The sequence below is a fragment of the Ursus arctos genome, unplaced genomic scaffold (assembly GCF_023065955.2).
Source record: "Ursus arctos isolate Adak ecotype North America unplaced genomic scaffold, UrsArc2.0 scaffold_19, whole genome shotgun sequence".
In the NCBI taxonomy this organism is placed as follows: Eukaryota; Metazoa; Chordata; class Mammalia; order Carnivora; family Ursidae; genus Ursus; species Ursus arctos.
In genome coordinates, this window is record NW_026622863.1 from 54,211,744 (window position 1) to 54,237,652 (window position 25,909).

General features: G+C 46.7%; 2 protein-coding genes and 1 pseudogene across 3 annotated transcripts; all 3 read right to left on the bottom strand.

Moving 5' to 3' along the window:
- Positions 1 to 2,487: 2,487 nt before the first annotated feature.
- Positions 2,488 to 11,087, bottom strand: FCAR (Fc alpha receptor). Of its 2 annotated transcripts, XM_044380101.3 has the most exons (5): positions 10,140 to 10,672; positions 9,716 to 9,751; positions 7,374 to 7,658; positions 4,527 to 4,814; positions 2,488 to 2,878 (listed from the first exon to the last, which is right to left on the bottom strand). In XM_044380101.3, exons 1-5 carry the CDS (start codon positions 10,171 to 10,173, stop codon positions 2,700 to 2,702), a joined length of 822 nt encoding a protein of 273 aa, XP_044236036.3. In that variant the 5' UTR covers positions 10,174 to 10,672; the 3' UTR covers positions 2,488 to 2,699. The 2 variants fall into 2 exon arrangements, with proteins under 2 accessions (XP_044236036.3, XP_057170045.1); XM_057314062.1 differs by lacking the exon at positions 2,488 to 2,878 and having other exon boundaries at positions 3,244 to 4,814; positions 10,140 to 11,087.
- Positions 11,088 to 13,526: 2,439 nt separating this feature from the next.
- LOC113247403 (killer cell immunoglobulin-like receptor 3DL3) lies at positions 13,527 to 20,467 on the bottom strand. Its single transcript, XM_026488465.4, is given in 11 exon segments — positions 13,527 to 13,939; positions 13,942 to 14,002; positions 14,100 to 14,152; positions 14,480 to 14,584; positions 15,292 to 15,342; positions 15,921 to 16,220; positions 18,142 to 18,276; positions 18,279 to 18,440; positions 19,083 to 19,367; positions 20,131 to 20,166; positions 20,362 to 20,467. Coding segments are annotated over 11 exon segments (1,305 nt in total). The 5' UTR covers positions 20,396 to 20,467; the 3' UTR covers positions 13,527 to 13,856.
- A 1,659-nt stretch (positions 20,468 to 22,126) lies between these two features.
- On the bottom strand, positions 22,127 to 23,237 carry LOC113247430 (60S ribosomal protein L9-like; annotated as a pseudogene).
- Positions 23,238 to 25,909: the final 2,672 nt, after the last annotated feature.

Genomic DNA, 25,909 nt, shown 5'->3' on the forward strand with positions numbered 1-25,909 from the left:
GCATAAATTCAGGTCATGGTCCCCATAACACATCTGATCGTCTCTGTGGTCTGACCAGATCCTCTGACAATTGTCTGCCCCACCTGAAACTCATTTCAGGGTCCTCTTCCAAATTTTGGAAATGTGGACATTATGCCCAGGAAAGAATCATTAAAAAAAATATGTGTTTAATCTTGGTTCGCCTTTCTTTGGTATGCATATGCTTGGGTCACTGATTGGTTTCATCAGGATGAAATGATAACACTATCTTCTCTGAAGATTTGTTACAGTGTTTCAACAAATGCAAATTTTGAAACAAAGAGTTCTGTTTCTTACATAAGTATATTCCTTTAATCTGTTGTAAAGCAGAAATTAAATATTAAAATCTTAAATATTTTAATATATTTTAAAACTCAAAATGTGTTTGTTTTCCTCAAGGGATCTAAACATTTTTTTTTTGAAACTGAAATGTTTTGCCAATTTATATTCTACCTTCCATTCTATGAGGAAATCTCCCCCAAACTATTACCTTTGTTCTTACGTCCGCATTTTGTGGTTGAATACATTCCATTCACTTTCTTATTTACATATAGTAAAACACACTCATTTCCTGTTCAGTTGTATATGAGTTTTGATAAATGTATATAGTCAAGTTACCAACACCTAAGTCAAATTATAGGACAGTTTCATTGTCCTGTAAGTGGTATCGGTAGTGTTTGTCCTTGTGTGTCTGACTTATTTCACTTAGCGTAATGCCCTGTGGATCCATTCCTGTGGTTGCAAAGGGCAAGGTTTCTATTCCATTCTTTTCTGTTGCCTCCAGACCTTGGCTCCAAATTCCAGAACCCATCTCCAGCCAGCCAGCGCCCACCCGTGCCACCTGTCTGGATGGTCTCCGCCAAGATGTCCTTAACAACATTCTGGGGGAGGGCATCATTCTCACCTATCTGTAACATCTTTCTCAGAAGCTATCCTGGAGAAGAAAAGATCAAGTGAGATGGTCACTCTTGATTGAGATGATAGCTTGTGCGTCTACCCCTGGGCAGCTTTGGACCTAAAATCGAAGCTCTGCTCTCCCTGTGAAAAGGGTCGTCCACTGGATAGCTACTGTCTTGTCCTCCCCATTAGGACTCTCCAAGGATACAGCAGGGGGCTTCTTCCAGCTGACTTTCTGTCTACATCATTTAGGGAACTTAGTCCTAATAAACTTACAGGACAGATGGGTGCAGAAGAAGTAGTGGTGAGGACCCAGGGCTACGCACTAGAGTTTTTTACTTTGACCCCATTTCTAGAGAGCGGGCACAGCCATTGCATGTGAGAAACCTGGTTATGTGCTATGGGTTTTTTTGTTTTTTGTTTTTAAAATCACACTTGACCTGTGGAAACATTTAGATACCAAACCATGCGGGAGGGAAGCAGTGGTCGCTAGTTCAAAGGAGACAATGAGGCAGGCTCGCCTGTGGATGACAAAGGTGTCTCTGGACCAAGAGGGCATCTCGTCTCACTTCTCTCCCATAATACATCTTAACTTACTCATCATTGTCAGCCTACAGTCCATTCATAGCATGAAGGTAAGGCTCCTAGTGAGCGGGTTCCTGTGTCAGGAAAGAGCTAGTTGTCCTTTGGGGATAAAGGGACCAGGGGCAGAGTAGTTCTCTTGGTATGGTGAGAAAGTTCTGCTACCTCTCACTTCAGAGTCTGAGAGTCTATTCAAGAGGCTGGTTGCCTGGTAACAAGTTCCTGTGACATTGTTTTAAAAGTTGGGGGAGCTCCCTGGAATTTAAGTCAGCCTCCTGGCATCACGGAGGATCGGGCTAGTATCTCCATGGCATGGCCCTGATTGGGGTTGGGTCTGGACTTCAGAGGATGGGTCTAGCCTCGGTTTCCTTGTGGCTTTCTTCTCTACTCACTGTTTTAGTAATTTACATAGGCATATGACAGTTCTGTATCTCAAGTCCCTTGGTATTGCTAATTCTTCAATTATATTTTGGGGTTTGTTTCTTTATGAAGTTTGCAATTTTTTACTGCTAGTCATTCATGGTGAGCTTTCGTATCTACGGGATTCGAACGTATATTGTTGTGTGTACTTGTAGCGAAAGTGTTGCCTTCCATTTGACTCTTCTGGAGGGCCCAGGGGTCTGGGCATGAGATGTTAGTTTCGTAAGAATGGGAGAGTCTTCTTAACAATGGGGAAAGCATGTGTTAGTTAATACACTAACGTCAGTGTAGGGAAAACTAGAAGCATACATGTCATGGAATATATGGTATGTTGAATGGACAGTATTAATAATTAATCAATAGTATTAATAATTTATGGAATTCTAAGTGTTAAGGTCTTACCTAGAAGGATGTGAGTGTATCTGGTTTTGCTGATAAATTCAAGACAGATTGAAGATTTGAGCCAGACCTTCTATAGAAGCTGGGAGAAAAGCAGTCAGCAATGAGAACTGAGAATGCTTCTCATGATTTTTATCACAGGAATGAGTTGAGCCAAGACTATACCAAGAATTTTATCACCAACATCTAGAAAGGTGGTGTACAACTGTATCGGATACATATAAGAAAATACCATTCATTTGAAAATGAATCCAAAATTGTTAGTGCCTCTTTCTCTCTTTTGTTCTCCCAGTAGCTCTGTAGGACTCCACAAGTGCTGCCTCATTTCTACGTCAGTGACAGGTGTCTACCTTGTGGCCGGTAGGGGTTTGTCCAAAGGCCCGTTATGTCTGACATTTCTGTTTACTCCAGCTCAGTTCAGGAAAATCTGGCCAGTCTTCCTTGTTTGGAGCCCGATGGCTGTGCCAATTTTCAACCAGTATGGCCAAGAGAGCCACAAGGACCAGCCCGGCCACACACATTCGGATCAGATTCCCCGTTGTGTAATCTTGTGTCGTTGTATCTGCAGACATAAGTAAAAGGAGATGAGCAATCATTGGTCATGCTCCATTTCATCCCAACCCAGAGCCCCGAAAGGGAGCTCATTTCCCTATTTGTGATTACAGTCGGAACCCTCCTCAATGAACTCATGCATTCGCAAGCACCATACTTCATCTTTGAGCCTGGGTCACAGGGGAGTCTTGTGACCAGGGAAGGAGGTGATTATGGGGAAGTTGTATTTGCTTTTCATTCCCTCTTCATTTCCCTCAAAGTCTAGTCTTATCCTTGCAACACCTCCATATATTTGGAATCCTAATTTTTCTCCTTTACACTTTCTTTTTTTTTTTTTTTTTTTTAAGATTTTATTTATTTATTTGACAGAGAGACAGCCAGCGAGAGAGGGAACACAGCAGGGGGAGTGGGAGAGGAAGAAGCAGGCTCATAGCAGAGGAGCCTGATGTGGGGCTCGATCCCATAACGCCGGGATCACGCCCTGAGCCGAAGGCAGACGCTCAACTGCTGTGCCACCCAGGCACCCCTCCTTTACACTTTCTTCACCCCACATAACAACTTGTGTTCCTCTTTCATACATGACAAAGCGTCTGTTTGGTATCTGGGAAGCACTGTTGGTATCTGGGAAGTAGCCCGGAGAAAATTTTCAGATTATCTTAAGTAAATTGTATCTCCACTATTGTGTGACTGTTCACTAGACATTGCTGTTCTCTGAATCTTTAAAAAAACATCCTTCATTTGTTATATGGACTTTCTGGGCCCATGGTTCCTCTCAAGGATGTAATAAACTATTGCGAAATGACAATGCTCAGAAATCATAGTAACTCTCTTGTTAAAATACAGAAATTAATTTCAAATGGATTTGGAATTTCAGATTAGTTCGTACTTACAAAATGCAAAATATTTTGAGTTTGAGAGGAAAATACAGGATAGTATTATCCCAACACTGGGACAGATGATTTCTAAGACAAGATACAGTGCCTAACTTCTCTAAAGAAAAAGACTAATAAATTCACTCCTCCTCCATCGGTGCCCAATTCTCCCATGCGCTGGTCAATGAGAAGAGCACTCTAGCCTGTGCGATCTCCCAGGGCCACGGCTCTATACGGGCTCAGCTCGCAGAGGGACTGGACAAGGTGGGCACGAGAGAGGAACGTGGTTGCCCTGGGCAGCGATCAGCATTGCTCTCCTTTGCTGTAACTTGTCTTCTGCTGAGCAGAGGGATGCAAACACTACGATAATGGGGCTCATGTTAGAGTCTTTAGAGTTCTTCCCATGAGCCTTAAGTTCCCAGCCAAGCACTGAGAGCAGACTGTAGTACTGTAGGTTAGTTTAAGGGTTTCCAGAAGCAGCTAAGGATGGGAAGAAGAGAGGTGGGTTAGTGTGAGGTGGTGTCTGGGATCTATTGTCTCATCAATGCCCCTTAACGGGATTCTGAACTTGGGCCGCTCCACTCTCAACAGACCACGTGTTTTTAAAGCGCACTGTCTGGAGAACTCTGGGAGAGGATGTGAAAATCAAATGGTGTGTGGATGAAAGTCTTTTTCTCTTCACAGTCTCGACTGGCCGGCTGTTCTTTCTCAGTGCTCCTCTTGTATTCCTGCCGGAGGCCAAAGCCCCGAGGAGGAGGACACAGGGCTGGGCTGGGGTACACCTACCTGTGACCACAAGCCCCAGGGCATCACTGGGAGCTGACCACACGTAAGGGCTGCTGTGGTACCAACCATAGCACCTGTAGTTCCCTGAGAAGCTTTGGTTCACAGGACCTAGAACGAAGCTGCCTTGGTGTCCCCCGCTTTGGCTCTGTGACACGGTGGCTCCTCCTTCCTTGGTCAGGGAAAATCTATCAAATGGGACGTGTGCTGAAGTGCACTGCAGGGAGACAGTCTCCCCTCGCAGCACCTCAACGCCCTGGTCAGTGGAGAGGCCGGGTTTGCTGTAGAAGCCTGAAGGAGAAGAGAGTGAGCTTTTAGCACGATTTTCCTTCCCTTCCCCATTATCCCCACCACTCCTATTGGATCCATGGTAAGGGAAGGGAACAGGCTGATGTTCCCTGATCCAAAGGAATGGGAGCTGGGAACATCCCATTTCACCACCCCAGGGCCCATTCTCTCTCGCAAACTATTGCAGACAGGGCTGGGCAAGCAAGCAGCCTGTGGGCCTTAGATGAGATGCCATTTTCAAGAGATAGAGATCTTGTTTCTAGAGCCATAAGACCCACATGATTCTGTTCCCAAACAACGCGTGGGGTTCCCCCCCACCCCGCACCACCAAGCAATCCGGAGACACCCGGTGGGCATCCCATAACTCAACTTACTTCTTACACTATGTAACATCAGATCCCACAGGTTAAGGGCTCAGTCCTGAGATCGCTCCCACTTCCGATGCCAGTCGCAAGCCCCCCCACCCAGTCACCTGTGCTTCCGACAGAATGGCTGTAAATCAGAAGTTCCCACAACCCCTTCCTTGAGCTTATTTAATTTGCCCAAGCAGCTATAGGCTCAGGAAATCAGTTTGCTCACTAGATGGCCAGTTCATTATAAAGGATACAATCAGGGACAGCCAGACTGGAAGGATGCATACGGCCATGTGCTGTCTCCAGGGGGGCCACCTACCAGCATCTCCACCTGAACCCTGGCTCTCTGAACCCTGTCCCTTTGGATCCTTACGGAAGCTTCCTTACCTAGGCATGGTTGATTAAACCTTTGGCCATTAGCCATTGATTCAACCTCCCACCCTCCCCCACTCCCTTGAGGTGGGGGTGGGTGGGTGGGACTGAAAGTGCTAACCTTCTAGTCACATGGTCGGTTCTCCTGGCAACCAGCCCCTGTCCTTAGGCAGGGTCCAAAAGTCACCTCATTAACAGAACCTCAGGCAAGGGAGGAAGCCTTCGTTAGGAATATCAAAACATCATTACCATTCTCAATCATTCGGGAAACACCAAGGGATGAAGAGCTCCGTGCCAGGAATAGGAACAAAGACCAAATATATAGTTCTTACTATAAATCACAGTATCACAAGCCATATTGGGGGGAAAAAGGGGATAGTATCCAGAGTTTGAGGCGCTATGTCGGAGGCTGAAAGAGGTGACATTATGTAAAAAGCGTGTTAGCGGTGAAAAGACCTGGAAATTCAGGATGAACACTTAGAAACAAACCCTTCTAGAAACAGAGGCTCAAGCCGCCCTGAGGACAGACAGAGGGCTTAAAATCTGGGGCTGGCCTTGTGCAGGGAGCATAACTTCCCCTCCTTAGGTCCAGGCTCATTTACTGATTTCTTTCCGTACAGAAAGGGTCATGGAGAAAACCTGGGGACACTCTCTCAGCCGGGTATTCAAGCCCAAGCTTCACCAGCCATACTCAGTAGTATGGTGAGCAGCCTTAATGTGATGTGGGCCTCTGTGGTCTTCCCCACAGTCACCCCAGTGATGAGGGAACAGCAGGCAAGCTGAGGACAAAGCAGAAACTGACACCCTGCAACCCCCCCCCCCCCACGGGATGTACGTGACATTCCTCAGGCACTCCTGCTTGCCCCAGAGGACAAAGAAAGTTAACCCATAGAGACCACAATCCTGCAAGACTTGAGTCTCCCTCAGTTTGCAAATGTCTTAGCAATCTACAAGAACAAAGCATTTCTATCAATAACCCAGCTTCCAGAAGGAAATGTAGATACAATTGAATGTCCTTATAACCTGCGGCCCATAGACAGATATTTGAAGCGACAGAGTGTAATGTTCCTCCACGAAGTTCCCATCTGTCTTCATGTCAATGTCTTGCTAGAGGGGTCCCTCCAGGAAGTTCCCATCTGTCTTCATGTCAATGTCTTGCTAGAGGGGTAAACAACCTTAACTTGACCATGGCCAGGCCTCCGGGATCCTGGGAGTCTTCTTTAACATAGGAAAGTACTTTCTCGAAACCTCCCTTTATCCTCACCTCCCCCAACCCCCTAGTATATAATCAGCCACCCCTCACAACCCCGGGGCAGCAGCTCTTTCTGCCCACCGGTCCTGTCCCCGTGCTTTCATAAACCACCAATTTTGCACCAAAGACGCAAGAATTCTTTCTTGGTCGTCGGCTCCGGACCCCACCCCACTGAACCTCACCGATATTCCACAACCTCATCGCCAGCACCCCTGTCTTATCACGAGAAAAACATCAGACAACTTCCAACAGTGGGGCATCCTGGAAAGTACTGGCCCGCGCTGCTCAAAGCGGCCACAGCCGAGAGGCGCCCGAGGACACGTGACAAGGGAAGCCGCGTGGGCGGGATCCTAGAAGCCGATAAGGACGCTGGGTGGAAGCTAAGGAAATCTTCTTTAAATTTGTATTTAAATTCTATTAGCCAACAGACGCTGTTACCACCACGGGAGAGCGGGTGATAGGTATATGGGATGCTCTGTCCTATCTTCTCAATTTTTTCGGAAACCCGAAACTGTTCTCAAAAGAAAGTCTATGAAAGAAGAAGAAAGCACACCCGCGGGCTGGAGACCCTGGGGGTGTCCTCACCTGTCACCACCAGCTCCAAGGCTTTGCTGCACTCCGACCAGCGGTCGCGTTTCCTGTACCGGCACTGGTAACGTCCTGCAGTGTTCGGATTCATGTGTTCAATGAGGAATTCAGCCTCCTTCTGAAACCCCAGCTTCTTCTCCACCACCTCGAATGTGGAGTTTCCCCAGATTTCCAGTTGGTACAAGTAAGACTCGGGGGTCCCCCAACACAGGATCTTCACAGACTCATTACAGGGAATCGCAGAACCAGGTGTGGCAGATACGATAGGAATAGGAAAATCCCCTGCAGGAAAATACAGCCCAGACTCAGGTGCGCGGCTGCGGAGAAACCATACCGCTTTCCTGCTCTGTGGGCAGAATACAAATAAAGTAAGGTGTGAAGGACCTGCAATTCTTTCCTTAAAAAAAAATATTTTTTTTGTATTTTCTAAATGTAGTAAAATATATATAACGTAAAATTCACCATTTCAACTTTTTTTTTCTTCTTTTTTTTAGGTAGGCTCTGATGTGGTTTTAGAATATCGGTGAGGTTCGGTGGGGTGGAGTCCGGAGCCGACAACCAAGAAAGAATTCTTGCGTCTTTGGTGCAAAATGGTGGTTTATTACAGCACGGGGACAGGACCCGTGGGCAGAAAGAGCTGCTGCCCCGGGTTGTGAGTGGTGGCTGATTATATACTATGGGGTTGGGGGAGGTAAGGAAAGGGAGGTTTCAAAAGAATTTTCATATGTTAAAGACAACTCACAGGATACTGGAGGCCATTGTCACTTCCCACTCTTTCTTCCCGCAGCCCCTCCCCTAGCAACCACGAGTCTGCCACAAAATCTGCGTGGTGTTTTGTTGCCATGGCAACCCTTGTCAACAACTCACAACTTAAGGGTCCCTTTCTCGTGGTGTATCATCTATTTTAGACCTGATAGCGATGTGCTCAGTGCAGCTCTGTGAGGGGGGAAAGAAAGGGACTCTGCTATGCTCAGAAGGAGTGCCATCAAGGAAGACCAACCTGTGGTTGTGGAAGGTGTCGACTGTATTTACCAAAGATTGCAGGACTTCCTGTTATTCAGTATTGTTCATTCACCGATACCTCCGTGCTTTTGTTCTTCCAAAGTATATGGAGAGATGCCCCCATTAATGCAGACACAGTGGTCACTTAATATCATGACCTAAACCAGTGGTTCTCAACAGGGGGCGATTTTGCCTCCCAGGGGACAATTTGGCAATGCCTGGGGACATTTTTGGTTCTCACAACTGGGGCGGGAGGCACCGTTGGCACCTACTGGGTAAAGGCCAGGGATCTTACAATGCACAGGACTTTCCTCCCAACAAAGGATTATCTGCTCCCAAATGTCAATAGGTCGGAGGTTGAGGACCTTGACCTACACAACCTGCTTAAGACCTTAAGGGAATGAGGATGTGGGAAATGTCAGATACTAATTTTTAAAAAAATACACAAGCATATAATCGCGGGTCATGACACATGGTCTGCAGTATAGAGACGTAGGTCTTGGAGGTCTGATAATAGATGTAAGGGTTCAGCTGGTACCCGAGGACGAGTAGCAGTTGCCAAGGCAACGTGGACAGGAGGGTCGGGAGCATCATGGGAAGAAGAGCTGATGGGAGAAGGGTTACTAAAGTACAAATAAGTGAGGATAAACTGAAGTGAGGTCAGCATGTGTGAGGAGCAGAGGTGCAGTGGGAGAGCGGAAGGTGGGCTGGGGAAGCAGATGCAGCCTGGGCGGGCAGCACCCTTGGGAGACCCAGTCCCATCAGTAGGTTTATCTGAAGTTCGACCCCTGAGGGGTTTGAGGGAGATAAAGACATCTGTGTTTTAAACACACGAGTAATCCAGGCTACAGTCTTTAGAAGGAGCTGGAAGAGAGAAGACACGGATGGACAAGGCAGGAGTGGAGGTGACAACATACACTCATACTTGAGAGCCACTTGGTGTCCAGGACAGAGACCGCACGCAAAGGTGGGACTAAGGCAACATCCCATTAGATGAAGCAAAGTGGATAGAGAGGGAGAATTAGGTTGTGAAAACAAGCAGGTCTGACATAGGGACAGACATTGGGGAATCACCAATGGCTCCCAACTTCCTCACCCCTGCAGTTGTGAACATTCAGTAAAATATGTGTCCTTGAAATCAGAGCAGACAGCCTAACGGAAGCAAACACTAAATCCAGGTCTGAGTACGATGTGTTTGAGGGGTTTGGAGAGGGGAACACAGCAGAGATGGCTGGGATGGGAAATAAAATTGGAATTCGCTTGGGCTTTTGACTGTTCTTTCAACCCTTCCGTCCCGAGGTGTAAGGTGGCTGGGCGAGAGTTAGCGGAACACTTACCTTCCTGTGCCCGAATCTTCTGGCTGAGACAGAGCACTGGAAGAGAGAGATTCATGAGAGATCAGTTTCCAGTTTCCCGTCTTTATTTCAAGTCACACGGCCTGATGATATGCAGGGTGTCATTTTTTCTTCCACAGCAAGCATAGCTTTGAGGCTTATCTTTTATTTTCTTGATTCCAGGCCCTGAGGCTCTCATCTGTAGGAACTCTGGACCCATCATGGATCTCTAGACAGCATGACATGGGTTGAACAGGTCCCATAAGCTACTTGGATTTGGGCAGACACAGTTATAAATACCTGGGCAAAGGCCAACTCTGCAATTCGGAGGTCAGAATCTCCTGAGTTCTCATAGTAAGAGGGACACTGAGAGTGTTTTGGGGCTCCCCCATCTTCCCCTCCGACCCACTTGCATTCGAGGACTCACCGAAACAGAGAAGGGTGATGTCTCTGAGGTCCATGATTCTGACACAGCCTCGGCCCAGTTAGTCTCTGTTGGTGCAGTTTGCAGAATGACAGATCCTCATAAGACAAGTAAGGTAGATTAGCAGGAAGTATGAGGTCAGAGTCTCTGGTCAGAGAATTTCTCCATCTATTGCTCCACAAATATATGTTCCTTCCCAAAAACTTAGTTCTGGATCGCTCTTGGGTGGGGCCCGAGAGGAGACCTATCTTTCCAATGAGACCTGTGTGTTTTTCCAACCGATGTCTGATGGGGCTCAAATCCTTCTTTAAACCAGAGCCCACATCCTAGTGGGAGAGCCTGGGCCAGAGTATAAGAGGGTGCCATACAGACAGGGATGCATCTCCAATGGATCGTTAGTCAAAAGCCATGTGTCTTTGGCTGTTATGGACCCACGTACCCTCTCTGGAATTCAGGGACTAAGTATATCCACTTGGGCTTGATCAGGAAAACAATATACTGTTACACTGGGGCTTGTCTTTACGCCAGCATGCAGAGGAATTTTCTCAGGAGCTATTTATCATCTGTGGGAAAGAAAGTCTTATACCCATCCCTATACCTATCTATATCTAGATACAGATACTGGATAGATGATAGATAGATAGATAGATAGATAGATAGATAGATAGATAGATAGATAGATATTTAGCGGTAGGATGGGGTGGGAAGTCACATATTCCAAATCAAATTCTCTAGCATTGACCACATTTCATTATAATGCCTATACTCTTGCCTCCCAAGACACCAAATACCCAAAGTCCCAAGCTCCTCCCATCTTTTGGAAGGCACCACCAACGGTCAGATTTTAAAAACAGGGACAATGAGTCTTTAAGAGAAGTGACTTTGCCAAAGATCCTGCAGCTAAGAATGAGCAAAGCAGAACCTAATTGCTAAACGTCCAAAAATTATCCATCTCTGATGCATGTCTGGGACTCTCCAGGGGAGACGCTAGGGTTACTTGTTCACTTCGTCCTGAGACAAGATGATCGTGACAGGGCGCCTGGGTAGTGCAGTTGTTAAAGCGTCTGCCTTCGGCTCAGGGCGTGATCCCGGCGTTCCGGGATTGAGTCCCACATCGGGCTCCTCTGCTGGGAGCCTGCTTCTTCCTCTCTCACTCGCCTGCTCTGTTCCCTCTCTCGCTGGCTGTCTCTCTGTCACATAAATAAATAAAATCTTAAAAAAAAAAAAAAGATGATCGTGACAAATACGTTACATCCCAGTAATAGATAGACGGTGGATTTGCCCATTTACTTGTAGTAACATAGTGACTTACCCTTGGGGGAAGGGTCGACTTGAAAAGACCTGAGGGATGTATTTTGAGAAATGGTGAAAGTTGTTTTTCTTAGTATATTCTGATACGTGAATATTTTTTTTATTGTTTGTCAGAGAATAAATGGAAATGTCTATATATATATATATATATATATATATATATATGGAACGACTCACCTTCTCATATTCATTCATAACACTCTAAAAGAAGCCACATGGAGACTTAACCTCTCTTCCAAACTCTTGCCTTAACCCTAGCATCCATGCTGAAACGCTGTGTTTAAAAGCCACACCTAGGCCGGGGTTGCAGAAAACCTCAGTTGTCCATGGGATCGCTGTGCGTCCATGTCCTGACGTCTGGAGAATGCCAGGTAAGTCCACCATGCTTCCCCTTGCAGATCTCAGTAGGATCTAATACGCTTGTTTTCCTTCCCCGACTATTGCACACCTCTGTTGTGCAGGAGCCCCACAGAACCGATTCACGCACTGGGTGCAGTCCGTCGGGCCCTGTCATCACTGTTCAGGTCCCTCTACGAACTGATGACACGAGAGGAAGCCGAAAAACTTCCTTTCTCAATCATAGTTCTGGTTTTCCCACAATATGTGCTGACAAAAATATCTGACTTCCTGGAAATGTTTTGAGCCAAGCCCAAGGCCTTACCTGGTTCCAAAACCCAAGCGTGTCTTAAAGTCCATATCTGGAACAATCCCATAAATCCAAGGTGTGGCATTTGTTTACAGGGGGTGGTTCAACAGATAGTGGACGGACTCAGGGGTCTTCTCTTTGAGGCCCCATGATGGTCAACAACCATGCCATGTTGTACGGCCTTTGACAAGACACTTAGTCTCTCTGAATTTCCCTACTTTGCAAAGTGGAGATAACAAGGAGCTCTGATAAGTTTTACATAAAGATTCATCAAGGAAACATGTAGAACACATTTCATTAAACAGGTGCACAGAGGTGTGAATTCCTGTCATTGCCACACAGACACCTATCATCTTCACTGTTGTTCACTAACAAGGACGTTCACTAACTTCGATGCTAATTCTCCATCCAAAATATTGCTAGACCTATGGCTCTGATGAGTCTCCCAAACTCAGATGTCTTAGTTTCTTTTTTAAAAATTATTGTGTCATGTTAGTCACCACAAAGTATATCATTAGTTTTTGATGCAATGTTCCAGGATTCATTATTTGCGTATAACACCCAGTGCACCATGCAATACGTGCCCTCCTTACTACCCATCACCGGCCTATCCCATTCCCCCACCCTCCTCCCCTCTGAAGCCCTCAGTTTGTTTCCCGGACTCCATAGTCTCTCATGGTTCATCTCCCCCTCTGTTTCCCTCCCCTTCATTTTCCCCTTCCTTCTCCTAATGTCCTCCCAGTTATTCCTTATGTTCCACATATAAGTGAAACCATAAGATAATTGTCTTTCTCTGCTTGACTATTTCACTTAGCATAATCCCCTCCAGTTCCATCCATGTTGATGCGAATGTTGGGCACAAACACAGATGTCTTAATTTCTTACACTGTTTTGTTTTTCCAGAATCATCCAGATAGACCCACCTGCTCCTACCGGATCTCAATGATTGAGCCTTGAGGGCAGTCGTCTGTACTAAGTTGAGACATGGTGTGCGTGGGGCCCCATAATGTGCCCTGAAGGGGTAGCTGCAAAGGTGGTGGGAGAGAGCCAGTCCCCATGCTGGGGACACCAACCAGGTGCTCTCTGGCAACCGACCAGAGCTTCCAGGTATCTCTCACTTGAGGCTGTCTGAACCTGCCCCAGCATGGCTTCCCAGATTCCAGTAGGAATGGGTAGAACTATCCAGATGATTCCAGAAGGATGAAAGAGTGCAAGAAATTAAGACATCAGAGTTTGGGAGACTCACCACGACTAGACACATAACTGTGACATAGTCACACAAGGGATTTCTACACAGGACGGAAAACACTTCTCTTACATGCAAAGATAGGATTAAATTTCAAACATACAATGTTGAATGAAAGGAGTCAGTCACAAAAATACATACTGTGTGATTCCATGTAGATGAAATTTGATAATAGCTGGGAGGAAAGATGATTGATGATAGATGATAGATCTGTTTACTTGTTCATAGTAACATAGTAACACAAGTCAGAACTTACCCTTGAAAAGAAAAGGTGATTTTGTGGACAATATTGGAAATGTCTGGATCATCATAATAGCATCCTAGAATGGATGGGGGGACTTCTAGGGGGTTCTGAGATTTTTATCTCATCTTAGGGTGAGAGGAAAATGAAGACTTCTGTCTTCAGATTCCAGTTGTTGTTAGGAGGGGTTTCAGAAAGAGCTATGGTGTCCACGGAGAGCCTCCTCAGGGTCTTCCTGTGCGTGCTTGGGGCATAGGACTCATGCCTTGATTGCTCTCAGCATGTTGCAAGTTCCACGTACACACCGTCATCACGCAAGGATTCCTCAGGCCTCTGAGAAGGGGGAGTGGTTTTTTCCGCATGGAAATGCAATGATCCAACTGTGTGTATATCACCTCCGGTGGGTCTTCTGCCTGAGGGTCCTGCATGATGGGAAATGGTGAGGAGGGTGTGCACACACTTGTGGGGACTAGGAGGAGATGAGATGACACCGAAGAGGGTGAGCCGAGGACGACCTACCCCCCTGCTCACCATTCTGTCCACCTCGGGCTCTCTGTTCATTGTAGCAACATCTGCGGGGAATAGAAGTCATCGAAAAACAGTTGGAAGGTTCTCATTTTATAGATACAAGTAACAAAGCACAGCGAGGTGCAGTGAATGCCTGGAATTACTGCCAGAAAGCAGAGTGAGAGAGTCCACCTCTCCGAAGTTCAAAGATACATCCCAGTCATGTCTCCCCATTTCCATTCTGTTGGTGAGGATGGGGGCACGGGAGTTCTCTCTAGAAAGCCTGACCTCTGTGGCTTCTGCCTTGAACCAGGAGTCAACCAGCAAATGGAGGCTCCCTGGCTCGCCCACTCCTCCCAGACAGGCACTGGTCTCATCTTCCGGAGACTCACTTTCTTTGGCAGGGCACCACCGACGAGTGAGGAAGAAAAGAAGGACAGCGAGGAAGACGATGGCCACTAAGGGCCCAGCCAGAACATGCAGGTGTCTGGGGTTACCTGTAGGAAGATGTGAACCCAATGAAAGCCTGTTGCCATCTTGGTTCCAGCCCCACGAGACCCATTTCAGATCTATGACCTACAGAACCGTAAGATCATGTTTAAAATGTGTTGTTCTAATGCGCCGAGCTTCTGGAAAATTGTTACAGCAGTAATAAGAAACGAATACACACGGCATAGCCAGCACATGGACACGTGTATACACGGGATCAGTGCTTGAGTGGGTAAGGGAAGGAATCGTGTATACGGGCGACAGAGCGCGTTCTGAGTTGTCTCCCTCCACTGAGCACATCAGTGTTGCATCCTGGCGGACAGGAGCTCATTGCTTGGCAAATGAAACTTCTCTAAGCACTACCTGACCCTCACCGGCTGCTCCCTTCCTTTCCCCCACCCCAAGTGCCCACGAATCTTATCTCCACTTAAGAATGGGAGCAGAGTAAGCACAGCATTATTCCTGGCCAGGAGGCCAGGTTTATTCTCACCCTCCTCTCTTGGAGGAGGTCTCTGCTGCAGAAAATTAGAGGTTAAGAGTTCTCACTGGTCCCGTGTTGACCCAAACCCCTTCTGCTATTGTAGAGTCTGGGGATCAGAGAGGGAAGGTAGCAAGCCCAAGATCACAGAGCTGGAAGGTGTCTTGGCCAACACCCAAACCCAAGGCTTCTCTGTCAGGTTTCCACAAACAGGGATAGAAGTGATCCTTTACTCACCAGTTTCGCAGGTTGGTTTTGTGGATGGGAGGCAACTCGTTGAAGAGTTTCCTAGAAAACAAGCCAGGAGAGAGGTGGAGAAGTGGAACTGACCATCTTCAATCCACCGAAGCTCCTTGTCATCTAACACTGACCCCTCCCCAGAATGTCTGGGGCCTTGACTCCCCGAGACTTCAAGCTGCTGAGAGGAGATGGGAGAGGCTGATGATGAAAGGGGCCTCTACTTAAGAAGAGGCTTCTCGATCTTGCTGTAAAGGCACCTGTACCACCTGGGAGACCACTCTGTGGGCGAGAGGCGAGGAGGGGCTGCTAGGAAGTGCATAATGGTGACGGGTCCACGCAGCCTCTGATCTCCCCGAACCGAGCCCCATCTCTCCTGCTCCTGGATCTGCCCTGACTCTTTTCCATCTTCCTGGGGGAAACAGACCCCCAGTTTGGGTCTCCACACGAGCCATGCAGGAGGATGCTGGAGGTGAGTCCTCAGTCTCTCCCTCCCGGTTTCTTGATCTATGCTTCTGTTGCCCCAGAGCTCCTACGCATCCCCCCAGTACCAGCAGGACGCCCCTCACATATGGCCTTCAAATCTATCCTGGATCACTGGACACAGACCAGATTCCAGGCTTCCTCACCTGTGATAGAAAGGTACAGTGGGTCACTCGGGCCTGACCACTCACAGGGAGAGCGGTTGAAAGAGCCATGGCATCTGTAGGTCCTGCCCAGGGCTGAGTGTGCGGGGCCCAGAGGGAAGTCAGCCTGGGATTCACCGCCACGCCTCTGCCCCTTAGCGAGCCAGCGCTCACGGGGCTGCTCGTCCCTGGACAGGTGGTACACGTCAAAGGAACTCTCGGAGCAGCAGGAGAAGGTCACGTTCTCTCCTGACCTCACCACGGCGCCCGGCTGGGCCCCGAGAGAAGGTTTCTGGTGTAGACCTGGAGGAAGTGGAGGCAGTTCAGTACGAGAGGCTCTTCCTTGCTCACAGTGTCCTTCACACCTGGGCTGAGAATCCTCTCTCCCCGTTCCCAGAGCCCAAGGCCCACTGTGCCCCTTCATGTCCACCTCTCCTGCTGTTTCTTGTGCTTGCCTCCCTCCTATTCTTTTTCCCCTTTGTGCTGCCTCACTCTCTTTGCCTCTCCCGGGATCCGCTGGTTCCACCTGCCTTTTTCTTTAATTCTGAGTCTCTCATTCCACCTTGTCTCTCTCTTCCTACATTATCTATCATCTATCTATCTATCTTTTTTTATGATAATTTTTTAAAATTATATGATGTTAGTCACCATACGGTACATCCCTGGTTTCTGATGCAAAGTTCGATGATTCATTAGTTGCGTATAACACCCAGTGCACCATGCAATACGTGCCCTCCTTACTACCCATCACCGGTCTATCCCATTCCCCACCCCCGCCCCTCTGAAGCCCTCAGTTTGTTTCCCAGATTCCACAGTCTCTCATGCTTCATTCCCCCTTCTGATTACCCCCCCTTTCTTTATCCCTTCCTTCTCCTACTGATCTTCCTATTTCTTATGTTCCATAGATGAGAGAAACCATAATTGTCTTTCTCTGCTTGACTTATTTCGCTTAGCATTATCTATCTATCATCTATCTATCTATCTATCTATCTATCTATCTATCTATCTATCTCCATCACCTTGGTTTCTGTGACTTGCCCTGCTTCTCTGTCCCCAGCCCTCTTCTGGGATCTCTGTCACCCATCCCCACACCATCACCTTTCTCTTTGTTCCCCCAACTCAGGTCTCAGTCTTTTAAGGCTTTTATCTGCCCTCCCCATCTCTCTCTCTCTGTTTCTCTATCCCTTTTTCTTTCGTTTTTGTCTCTGAGCCAGTGTCTGTCTGTCTGTCCATCTGCCTTTCTCTGTCATCCCTCCATTCTGTGTGTCTGTTTATGTGCACACATGCATTTCTGTGTCTATCGACATAGAAATTGCCTACGTACACTGACATACACCCACTCTGCCTTCTCTCTGATCGCCTCTCTCTGTAGGCTTTGACCTCTGTAATCCTGTAACATCTGAGGTGACCGTCAACATGGGCCTGAGAAACATCCTTGGGAACCCATGAGACACACCACATATAAGGGCTGGTGTCTGGCTCCTCCACTTGGGACCATGGTTTCCTGGGGTATATTGTGGCTCAACTACATGGGGTGAAGTCATGTCAGAGTGAACACAGCATCTGTGGGTGCCACATGGGGTGAGGACCTAGGGCCCATGGGCAATCAACCTGAGACAGGCCAGCCTGGCTTTGAAATTGGTCACGTAGGTGGTGTGTCTTTGGGTTCTCCTGGTAGAGAAGAGGGTGTGGAGATTAACTGGAAACCACGTTCCAAACTGTCCCAGGTCTCTGAACAAACTCAGAGTGGAAGGGCACCCTGTCTCTGATGTGGGCGTACCCGTCTCTGTCTGTCCCCTTGCTCTTTATCTCCATTACTGACTCTCTGTCTCTGCTCCCTATCTGTTCTTTATGTTATAACAAACAGTTATAGGGGCGCCTGGGTGGCGCAGTCGTTAAGCGTCTGCCTTCGGCTCAGGGCGTGATCCCGGCATTATGGGATCGAGCCCCACATCAGGCTCCTCTGCTGGGAGCCTGCTTCTTCCTCTCCCACTTCCCCTGCTTGTGTTCCCTCTCTTGCTGGCTGTCTCTCTCTCTGTCAAATAAATAAATAAAATCTTTAAAAAAAAAACATTATAACATGGTCTCTCTTGGTGTAGCTTTTGCCAAGGCTGTCTCTCTTCATAAAGCCCATGTTCGTCTCCTTCACTACCTGGGGCTTCCAGGTCTTAGAACACCCTGTCTGCATCCCAAAGAGGTTGGGGGCAGGTCTGGACAGTCTCACCTGTGATCATGATGTCCAGGGGGTCACTGGGGGCAGACCACTCATGGAAGGAGCAATTGAGAGAACCGAAGTACCTGTAGGTCCCCCCATGGGCAGCTGTCACAGGACCCATGGAGAAGTTAGCATGGGAACCCCATGATGGCGCTGCCCAGCAAGATACCAGAGGTCCTTGGATACCCCCCCTCTGTGAAAAATGAAGCTTTCAAACACGATCTCTGAGCAACAAAGCAAGGTCACGTTCCCTCCTGATTTCACCAGGGGACCTGGCTGGGCTAACAGGGAAGGTTTTCTGTAGATTCCTAAGAACATGGATGTTGTAAATTTAGAAGGAGCCAACTTGCCTCACCCTATTCCCCGGGATCTTAAAAGAGTGAGGGTGCCCCTGTGTCTGTCTGTCTTCTTCTTCTCTGTGTCCTTTACTGTCTGAATATCCCCGTCTGTCCCTGCCCCTCCTTTGCTGTGTGTCTCTGTGTCTAGCAACAGCGCCAGACCCCATTCCCACTGCGCTTATCCTCGGCACTGTCCATGGTGCACCTGCTTCCCACAGATTCCTTTTCTGTTTTCTCTGGGTGGGGGGACAGGATCACTGCCTGCCACATGACCCTGAAGCTCATTCTCCTGCTACCTTCTACCCTTGTAATTACAGGAAGCCCACCTGGATAATCCAGGATAATCTCCCCATCTCAGGGTCACCTGCTTAATAACCTGAATTCCATATTCAACCTTAATTGCCCTTGGACTATTCATAGACTTGGAGTATTATGATTCAGACATCATTGGGGGCCGTTATTCTGCCCACCTGCATGAAATGCCCTTTTATCTAAAATACTTGGAGCAGCTCCTATTGTTCTAATCGGACCAGCCTGACACTCCCGCCAGGAAACTCTGCCATTCGGAAGATTGGGACAGTGAATAGCCCCTCTAGACAAGTGTTCTCTGACCTGTGACCACAATCACCAGGGGGTCACTGGGTGCTGACCACACAGAGGAGGAGCCAGGGTAGGATCCACAACACCTGTAAGTCCCCGCATGTGTTGGGGTTACAGGGCCAACGAGGAAGCCCTTCTGGGATATTGCGCCGTGGAGCTTGGAGATGAGGATGCCATTGTCCTTGTACAGTCTGAATGTGTCAAACTTGTGATGGGAGCGACAAGGAAGAGTCACATGCTGTCCTTGAGGAACCACGGGGCTTGGCCAGGCAGATAGGGAGGGCTTGTCCTGACCACCTGGTGGGGGGGGGAGGCACGGCATTGGTCTCCCTTCCCTTGGCTCAGAGGCTCCCCTTCTTTCTGAGTCTCTAAGGCTCCTTTGCAAACCAGGGGTGGCAACACCACACAGACATGGCATCTCCTACAACAAACATGTTGGCTGAGAGTTCTGAGTGAGTACCGAACACTGAACTCTTTCTAGCTGTCGATAGTGTGAGTTAGTTATGTAAAAGCAGACAGAGTAGGCACTGACCAGAAGAGTACTGACCTATGTGTATGCCATAATACCAGCAAACACAGGAGGCACGTGACATGACAGAGCCGCGTCAGAATGTGCTGGATTTCCAGGGGTCCTGGCATGCGGATCTCCCACCTCTGCTGCAGAACATCAGTGGCGGCGGCAGCAGCCTGGGGCTCCCACCCTCATGGGTGTGCTGGGGACCTTGACCACAGTCAGTCTGTTGTGCCTGGCACGGCTTGCATCCCCTGCTCTACTGATGATGCCAGTTCATCCCAGACACCCCAGCTCTGAGCAGCAGTGTCCTCCAGATGGTTTTAGAGCCTGGCTCAGCCAAGGGGAAGAGGGTTCTAGGGAGGGTCTCTGGACCAGAATTGAGACTAGGGTTTCCCTGGGCCCTCACTTTCTAGTTCACAAGAGATTCACCCACAAGCCCCACCACAGTCAACCCATCACCCAACCTCCTGTGCCATCTGCCTTCTTGTTATAGGAATTCTCTTATTCTGAGTGGATGGCAGCCCAAGGTTTGGGGAAAGGACTCACCCATTTGTGCCCAGATCTTCCGGATGAAGAAGAACCCTGGAAAGAAAGACTCATGATGAATGGTCCATCTCCATAGAAGACCTGGCCTACCACTCCTTCCCCCACCTGGCCTGAGCTTCTCCATCAAGGTCTGCTTTGCCCCATGGGAATGTTCTGCTGTGGGGAGACCCAGCCTTCCAGGCCAATATTTCCACCATGTATTCCCTCCCTTCATCCCCTTCTGGGACTCACCAAGACATGTGAGGCTGATGACCACAGGTGACATGTGCTGCTTCTGCTGAATGGTGACCGAGCAGAGTTGACAAGTACACAGGATGTCTTGAAATGGAGCCCAGCTCACATTCATAAGCTGACCGCAATAAGAAAAGGTGACGCATAGAGGCTCTTTTTACTGTACGTGTAGGTGAGTGTGGGGGCTCAGGCGAGGGTAAAAGCAGGCTTCCTGGAAATTGTGTAGACCGGACCCGTCGTGTCACATCATTTACTGTGGTCAGACTTGAAACACATCTCAGACACAGTCTCTCGTACTCAGAATGATGAAATGATAGTAGTTTTTTTGAAAATCTAAGTTTCAAAATCTTCATCTGTAATATGCAACATACCTAGTAGATACTATTATAAAAAGAATTATAATGTAAAATCAAAATGATTTTCTAAGCAGATATTTCTAGTATTGAGCAAATACTTGCTAAAAATTATTTAATTTCCCTGTAGAAGGATTATGCAATTATTTAGAAACATAGACTTTCACTTCATTAGCAAAGAACAATGCTTGTAAATTCTAGATCTTATGGTTTTACCTGAAATTGATCTTATGACACAGAAATCCAAACTCAGAGATTCATCTGTCTATCTATGTGTGTGTGTATATTGTATATATTATAAATATATAAATTTTATATAAATATAAATATCCATTAATATAATGCTAGAGGAAATTCACTTTCTAACAGCCAATTAAAAGTGTCAAAAAACTCACCCCATGGGGCGCCTGGGTGGCTCAGTCGTTAAGCATCTGCCTTCGGCTCAGGGCGTGATCCCGGCGTTATGGGATCGAGCCCCACATCAGGCTCCTCCGCTAGGAGCCTGCTTCTTCCTCTCCCACTCCCCCTGCTTGTGTTCCCTCTCTCGCTGGCTGTCTCTCGCTCTGTCAAATAAATAAAGCTGGTTTAAAAAAAAAAAACTCACCCCAAAACATTTTATGAAGAAAAACCCAAAACAGGAACACCCTCCAAATTAAAACATGTAGATTGCTATGACCATATAACATAATCCACCTACGTATTTTGTCCTTATCCCACCTCCTTCTTTAACCCCATGTCTTGAAATTTGTAGGAAATTTTCCACTATGCATTGAAGGCACTTACCTCTCCTTGTAAAATATGTAATTGTAATAAATGTAAAATATATGTTTGTACCCACACACGTATGCACCCACAGACACCGTTGTTTCAAAAATTTATAATTATTAGCTTTTGCATCTTTTTAAAGTTATGTTAAGTGAGCCAACATATAGTACGTCATTAGTTTTTGGTGTAGTGTTCGACGATTCATTAGCTGCGTATAACACCCTGTGCTCATCGTAACACCTGCCCTCTTTTTCGTACTTCAGTTTATATTGCTATGATGCATACATATCAATTTTTAAAGCTCCATTTCATTGTTTCGGACTGCAATATAATATTTCTTGTGTGAATATATCAACTTGTATTTATCCATTCTCATTATCATAGATATCTGGCTCACGTGCATATCTGAATAATATGGGTAGTATATATATTTTAACAACAGTATTCTTACAACCCATAAACATGGGAATCTTTCCATTTGTTTGTGTCTTCTTCATTATCTTTCATCAAAGTCTTATATTTTCAGAGTATAGCTTTCACCTCTTTGGTTAAATTTATTCCCAAATATTTATTATTTTGACGTTATTGTAAATGAAATTGTTTTCTTCCCCCTTCCACATTAATACAGCTTTTATTGTATCAAAATATCACAAATAAGTCTGAAAAATCATCTGGAATCTTGCTGTTTCTGTAGTTGGACAACTTAGATCTTGTTCATCAATCTGCTGAACTGTTCCTTTTTCAGAAACATAGATCCCCTCTAGTTCCATCCACGTTGGTGCAAATGTTGGGTATTCATTCTTTCTGATGGCTGAGTAATATTCCATGGTATATATGGACCACATCTTCTTTATCCATTCATCTCTGTTGAAGGGCATCTCAGCTCCTTCCACAGTTTGGCTATTGTGGACATGGCTGCCATGAACATTGGGGTGCATGTGTCCCTTCTTTTCACTACATGTGTATCCTTGGGGTAAATACCCAGTAGTGCAATTGCTGGGTCATAGGGTAGCTCCATTTTTAACTTTTTGAGGGACCTCCACACTGTTTCCCAAGTGGCTGTACCAGCTTGCGTTCCCACCAACAGTGTAAGAGGGTTCCCCTTTCTCCACATCCTCTCACTACATCAAAAACTAATGAAGTGCTTAAAAAAAAAAAAAACTAATGAAGTGCTGTATGGTGACTAACATAACATAAAAAGAAAAAAGAAAGAAACATAAATATCATCCAAAAATTTTTTGGTAATCCTTATTTTTAACTCTTGTGGCTTGCTGAATCAAAGCAGCTGAATTTGATACAAGTTCAATGTCATGTCCTTCAAGAAGTAACTCATCTTTCTGGGCTTGAGATACTAAACAAGCAACATCTGGCCTCACCCAAACCCTGTGGATGTATTTTTCACCCAAGAAATTTTGGATTCTGATAGGAAAATCGTTCTCCTGAAATAACATTGATGGGAGAAGGGGAGAAGTGAGCGTACACAGACCTCATCTTGATACAAGTGCCTTTAATGCCCTTGATCATGTGCTGTCTGTGACTACAGATAGTGTGAACAGTAGCCAGTTCTTTTCTATTTCCCCACCATTTGTCAACTGAGCCTCTTCCTTTTCTTTCCCAGGAGACTGAGTTGTACATTGATGTGACTGAGTCCTTCCGCAGGGTTCTTCTGGGGCCCTTCACAATAACAATGTGTCCCTCCAGAATGATGTCAACATTTTCTGGAATGTCAACAGTCTGATTGCTGAGAATGGTCTTCATTCTCACAGTAGATGCAGCCAAAATTGTTTTCTTTATTTCTTCTTCAGATATGGGGTCATTGGTGTATAGAAATGGACCTGTTTTCTGTATGTTGATTTTTTATCCTGCAACTTTGCTGAGTTTGTAGGTTAGTTCTAAAGGTGGTTGCTGGAGTCTTTAAGATTTTCTCTGTGTAACATCATATAATCTGCAAACCAAGACCATTTTACTTCTTTCTTTCTGATCTGGATGTCTTTTATTTCTTTTTCTTGTCTGATTGCTGTGGCCAGGACTTCCGGTACTGTGTTGAATAGGAGCGGTGACAGTAGTCATCCTTGTCTTGTTCCTGATCTTAGAGGAAAAGCTTCCAGGTATTTGCCATTGAGTATGATGCTAGCTGTGGGCTTGTCATATATGGCCTTGATCGTGTTGAGGTATATTCCTTCTATACCCAATTTGTTGAGAGTTTTTATCATGAAAGATGCTGTGTTTTTTCAAATGCATTTTTCTGCATCTATTGAGATGATTATGTGATTTGTATCATTCATTCTATTAATATGATGCTTCACATTTATTGACTGTGTATGTCGAACCATCCTTGTGTCCCATGGATAAATCCCACTTGATCACGGTGCATGATCCTTTTGATGTGTCATTGAACTTGGCTGGCTAATATTTTGTTCAGAATTTTTGCACCTATATCCGTCAGGGATAGTGGGCTGTGATTCTATTTTCTTGTAATGTCCTTATCTGGCTTTGATATCAGGGTAGTGCTCATCTCATAAAATTAGCTTGGAAGTTCCTTCCTTTTCAGTTATTTGGAAGAGTTGGAGAAGAACAGCATTAATTTTTCTTTAAAAAAAATTTTTTTATTATTATGTTATGTTAGTCACCATACAGTACATCCTTAGTTTTTGATGCAGTGTTCCATGATTCATTGTTTTCGTATAACACACAGTGCTCCATGCGATACGTGCCCTCCTTAATACCCATTAATTTTTCTTTAAATGTCTGGTAGAATTCTCTGGGGAAACCATCTTGCCCTGGTCTTTGGGACAGGTGTGTAGGGAGGTTTATGGCATTGCCTGGGGCCTGCTGTTTTGTTCTGGGATCTCGTAGAGCCTGGTTGTCCTGGAGCTCAGAGCATCCCTCTTCCTGCAGGTGTAGACAGTCATATTCTCATTGCCATAGAAATGGACCAGCATATCAGGGACCCTGGAGCAGGGAGAGCCCTGGAGGGAAAGGGGGTCTTTCTTTAAGGGCCCCACTTTTTTCTTGCTCCAGAAGTCAGGTCCATAAGGGAAGGAGCTATTGGCTGTACAATTATTCCGGGGCCTGTCATTGAAGATTCTCCTGTGTTGGAAACTCTCTGCCCCCCAAACATCATTTCCACTTTTCAGTACATCACTAAGGTCGAGGGGTTCTGGGTCTGTTCTCAAGGTCAAGCCTCCAGTAAGTTTCCATCTGGGAATGGAGTGGAGAGCACCCTGACCCTGGAGGCCGGCGCCCCTGCACACGGCTGTCTTCCCTGAAATCACAGAGACGGGGATGGGACCGACCAGGAGTGAGCTGGAAGTGAGGGTCCTGCCAGCTGCTCAGGACGACGCTCTGCTAGGACGGAGGGGGAGTCAGTGAGGAGGAACGGACAGACTCTTGGAGACAGACCTCTGCATAGCTCAGCCATCTGTACTGTTTACCACCATAACGGATTGTGGGAAGTTTTCCTCCCATTATTTATGGGGTTGAAGTTAGTCCCGCTTTAAAAATGCCCCGTCTCTTCTCGCACCTTATGTATGTGATGGGATGATCCCACCTGCGGGCTTTCTGACGTTCGCTTTCATACACGTGCTGTGGGGTTTGAAGTCAGTCTGTCCGCTGCTGGTAGTTTTAGTGTGTGCTTTTTCAGCCTTAAAATACCCCGTTCCATGTTTGCCACAAATACTAATTCAGTGTGAGATTGAATTCTATGGTCCGTGTCTACACGGAGAGAACCTCTTGTCTATATTCTCCTGCAGCTGTCACCGTGCACATGCACACGGTATCCTCGAGGGTGTGGACTTACCGGCCAGACCTGTGTCCCTTCTCTCACCAGGTGGTTCGGATCTACTCCCCAGATTGTTGGCAGCAATTACACTCAGACCAGAAACGAGCTGGGATTCTAAGTGCACAGAATTTTCTCCAACGATGCATTTTGCCCTTGTGTTCTCTTGTCTCTCCTGTGGATGCAGTGGGATTTGGGCGTCACGATTTCCCTGAAACTGTGGCATGACACTGAGGTGGAAAATACCAGGACCTTTAAACTAGAATGAGCCACACGTGCCCGTCGGGGTCAGCGTGAGGTGAGCCCGCAGCTTGGTCACACTCATGTGTGAAAGACGCTGTATCCATGACTCCCACCTGGGCACACGGAGCGTTCACACGGGTCCCTGACGTTGGCCATGATGGGGGTGTTTACACCAAACAAATGGGCAAATGCCACGAATCACAGCTTTAAAAAAAAAAAAAACATGTATTACTTGGAGCCCGTGTAGCAGCTCAGCAGCAGGCTTCACTTCAGACACCCCTGAGCTCACTCCAACTGGTGGTATTTCTGGAAAACTCTACCAGGTGTCATCGCACGAGCAGAGAAGCGCTCTGTGAGCGCAGAGAGAGTTTAGGGAAAGGTTTTGGATTCATCTGTTCCACAACGGACC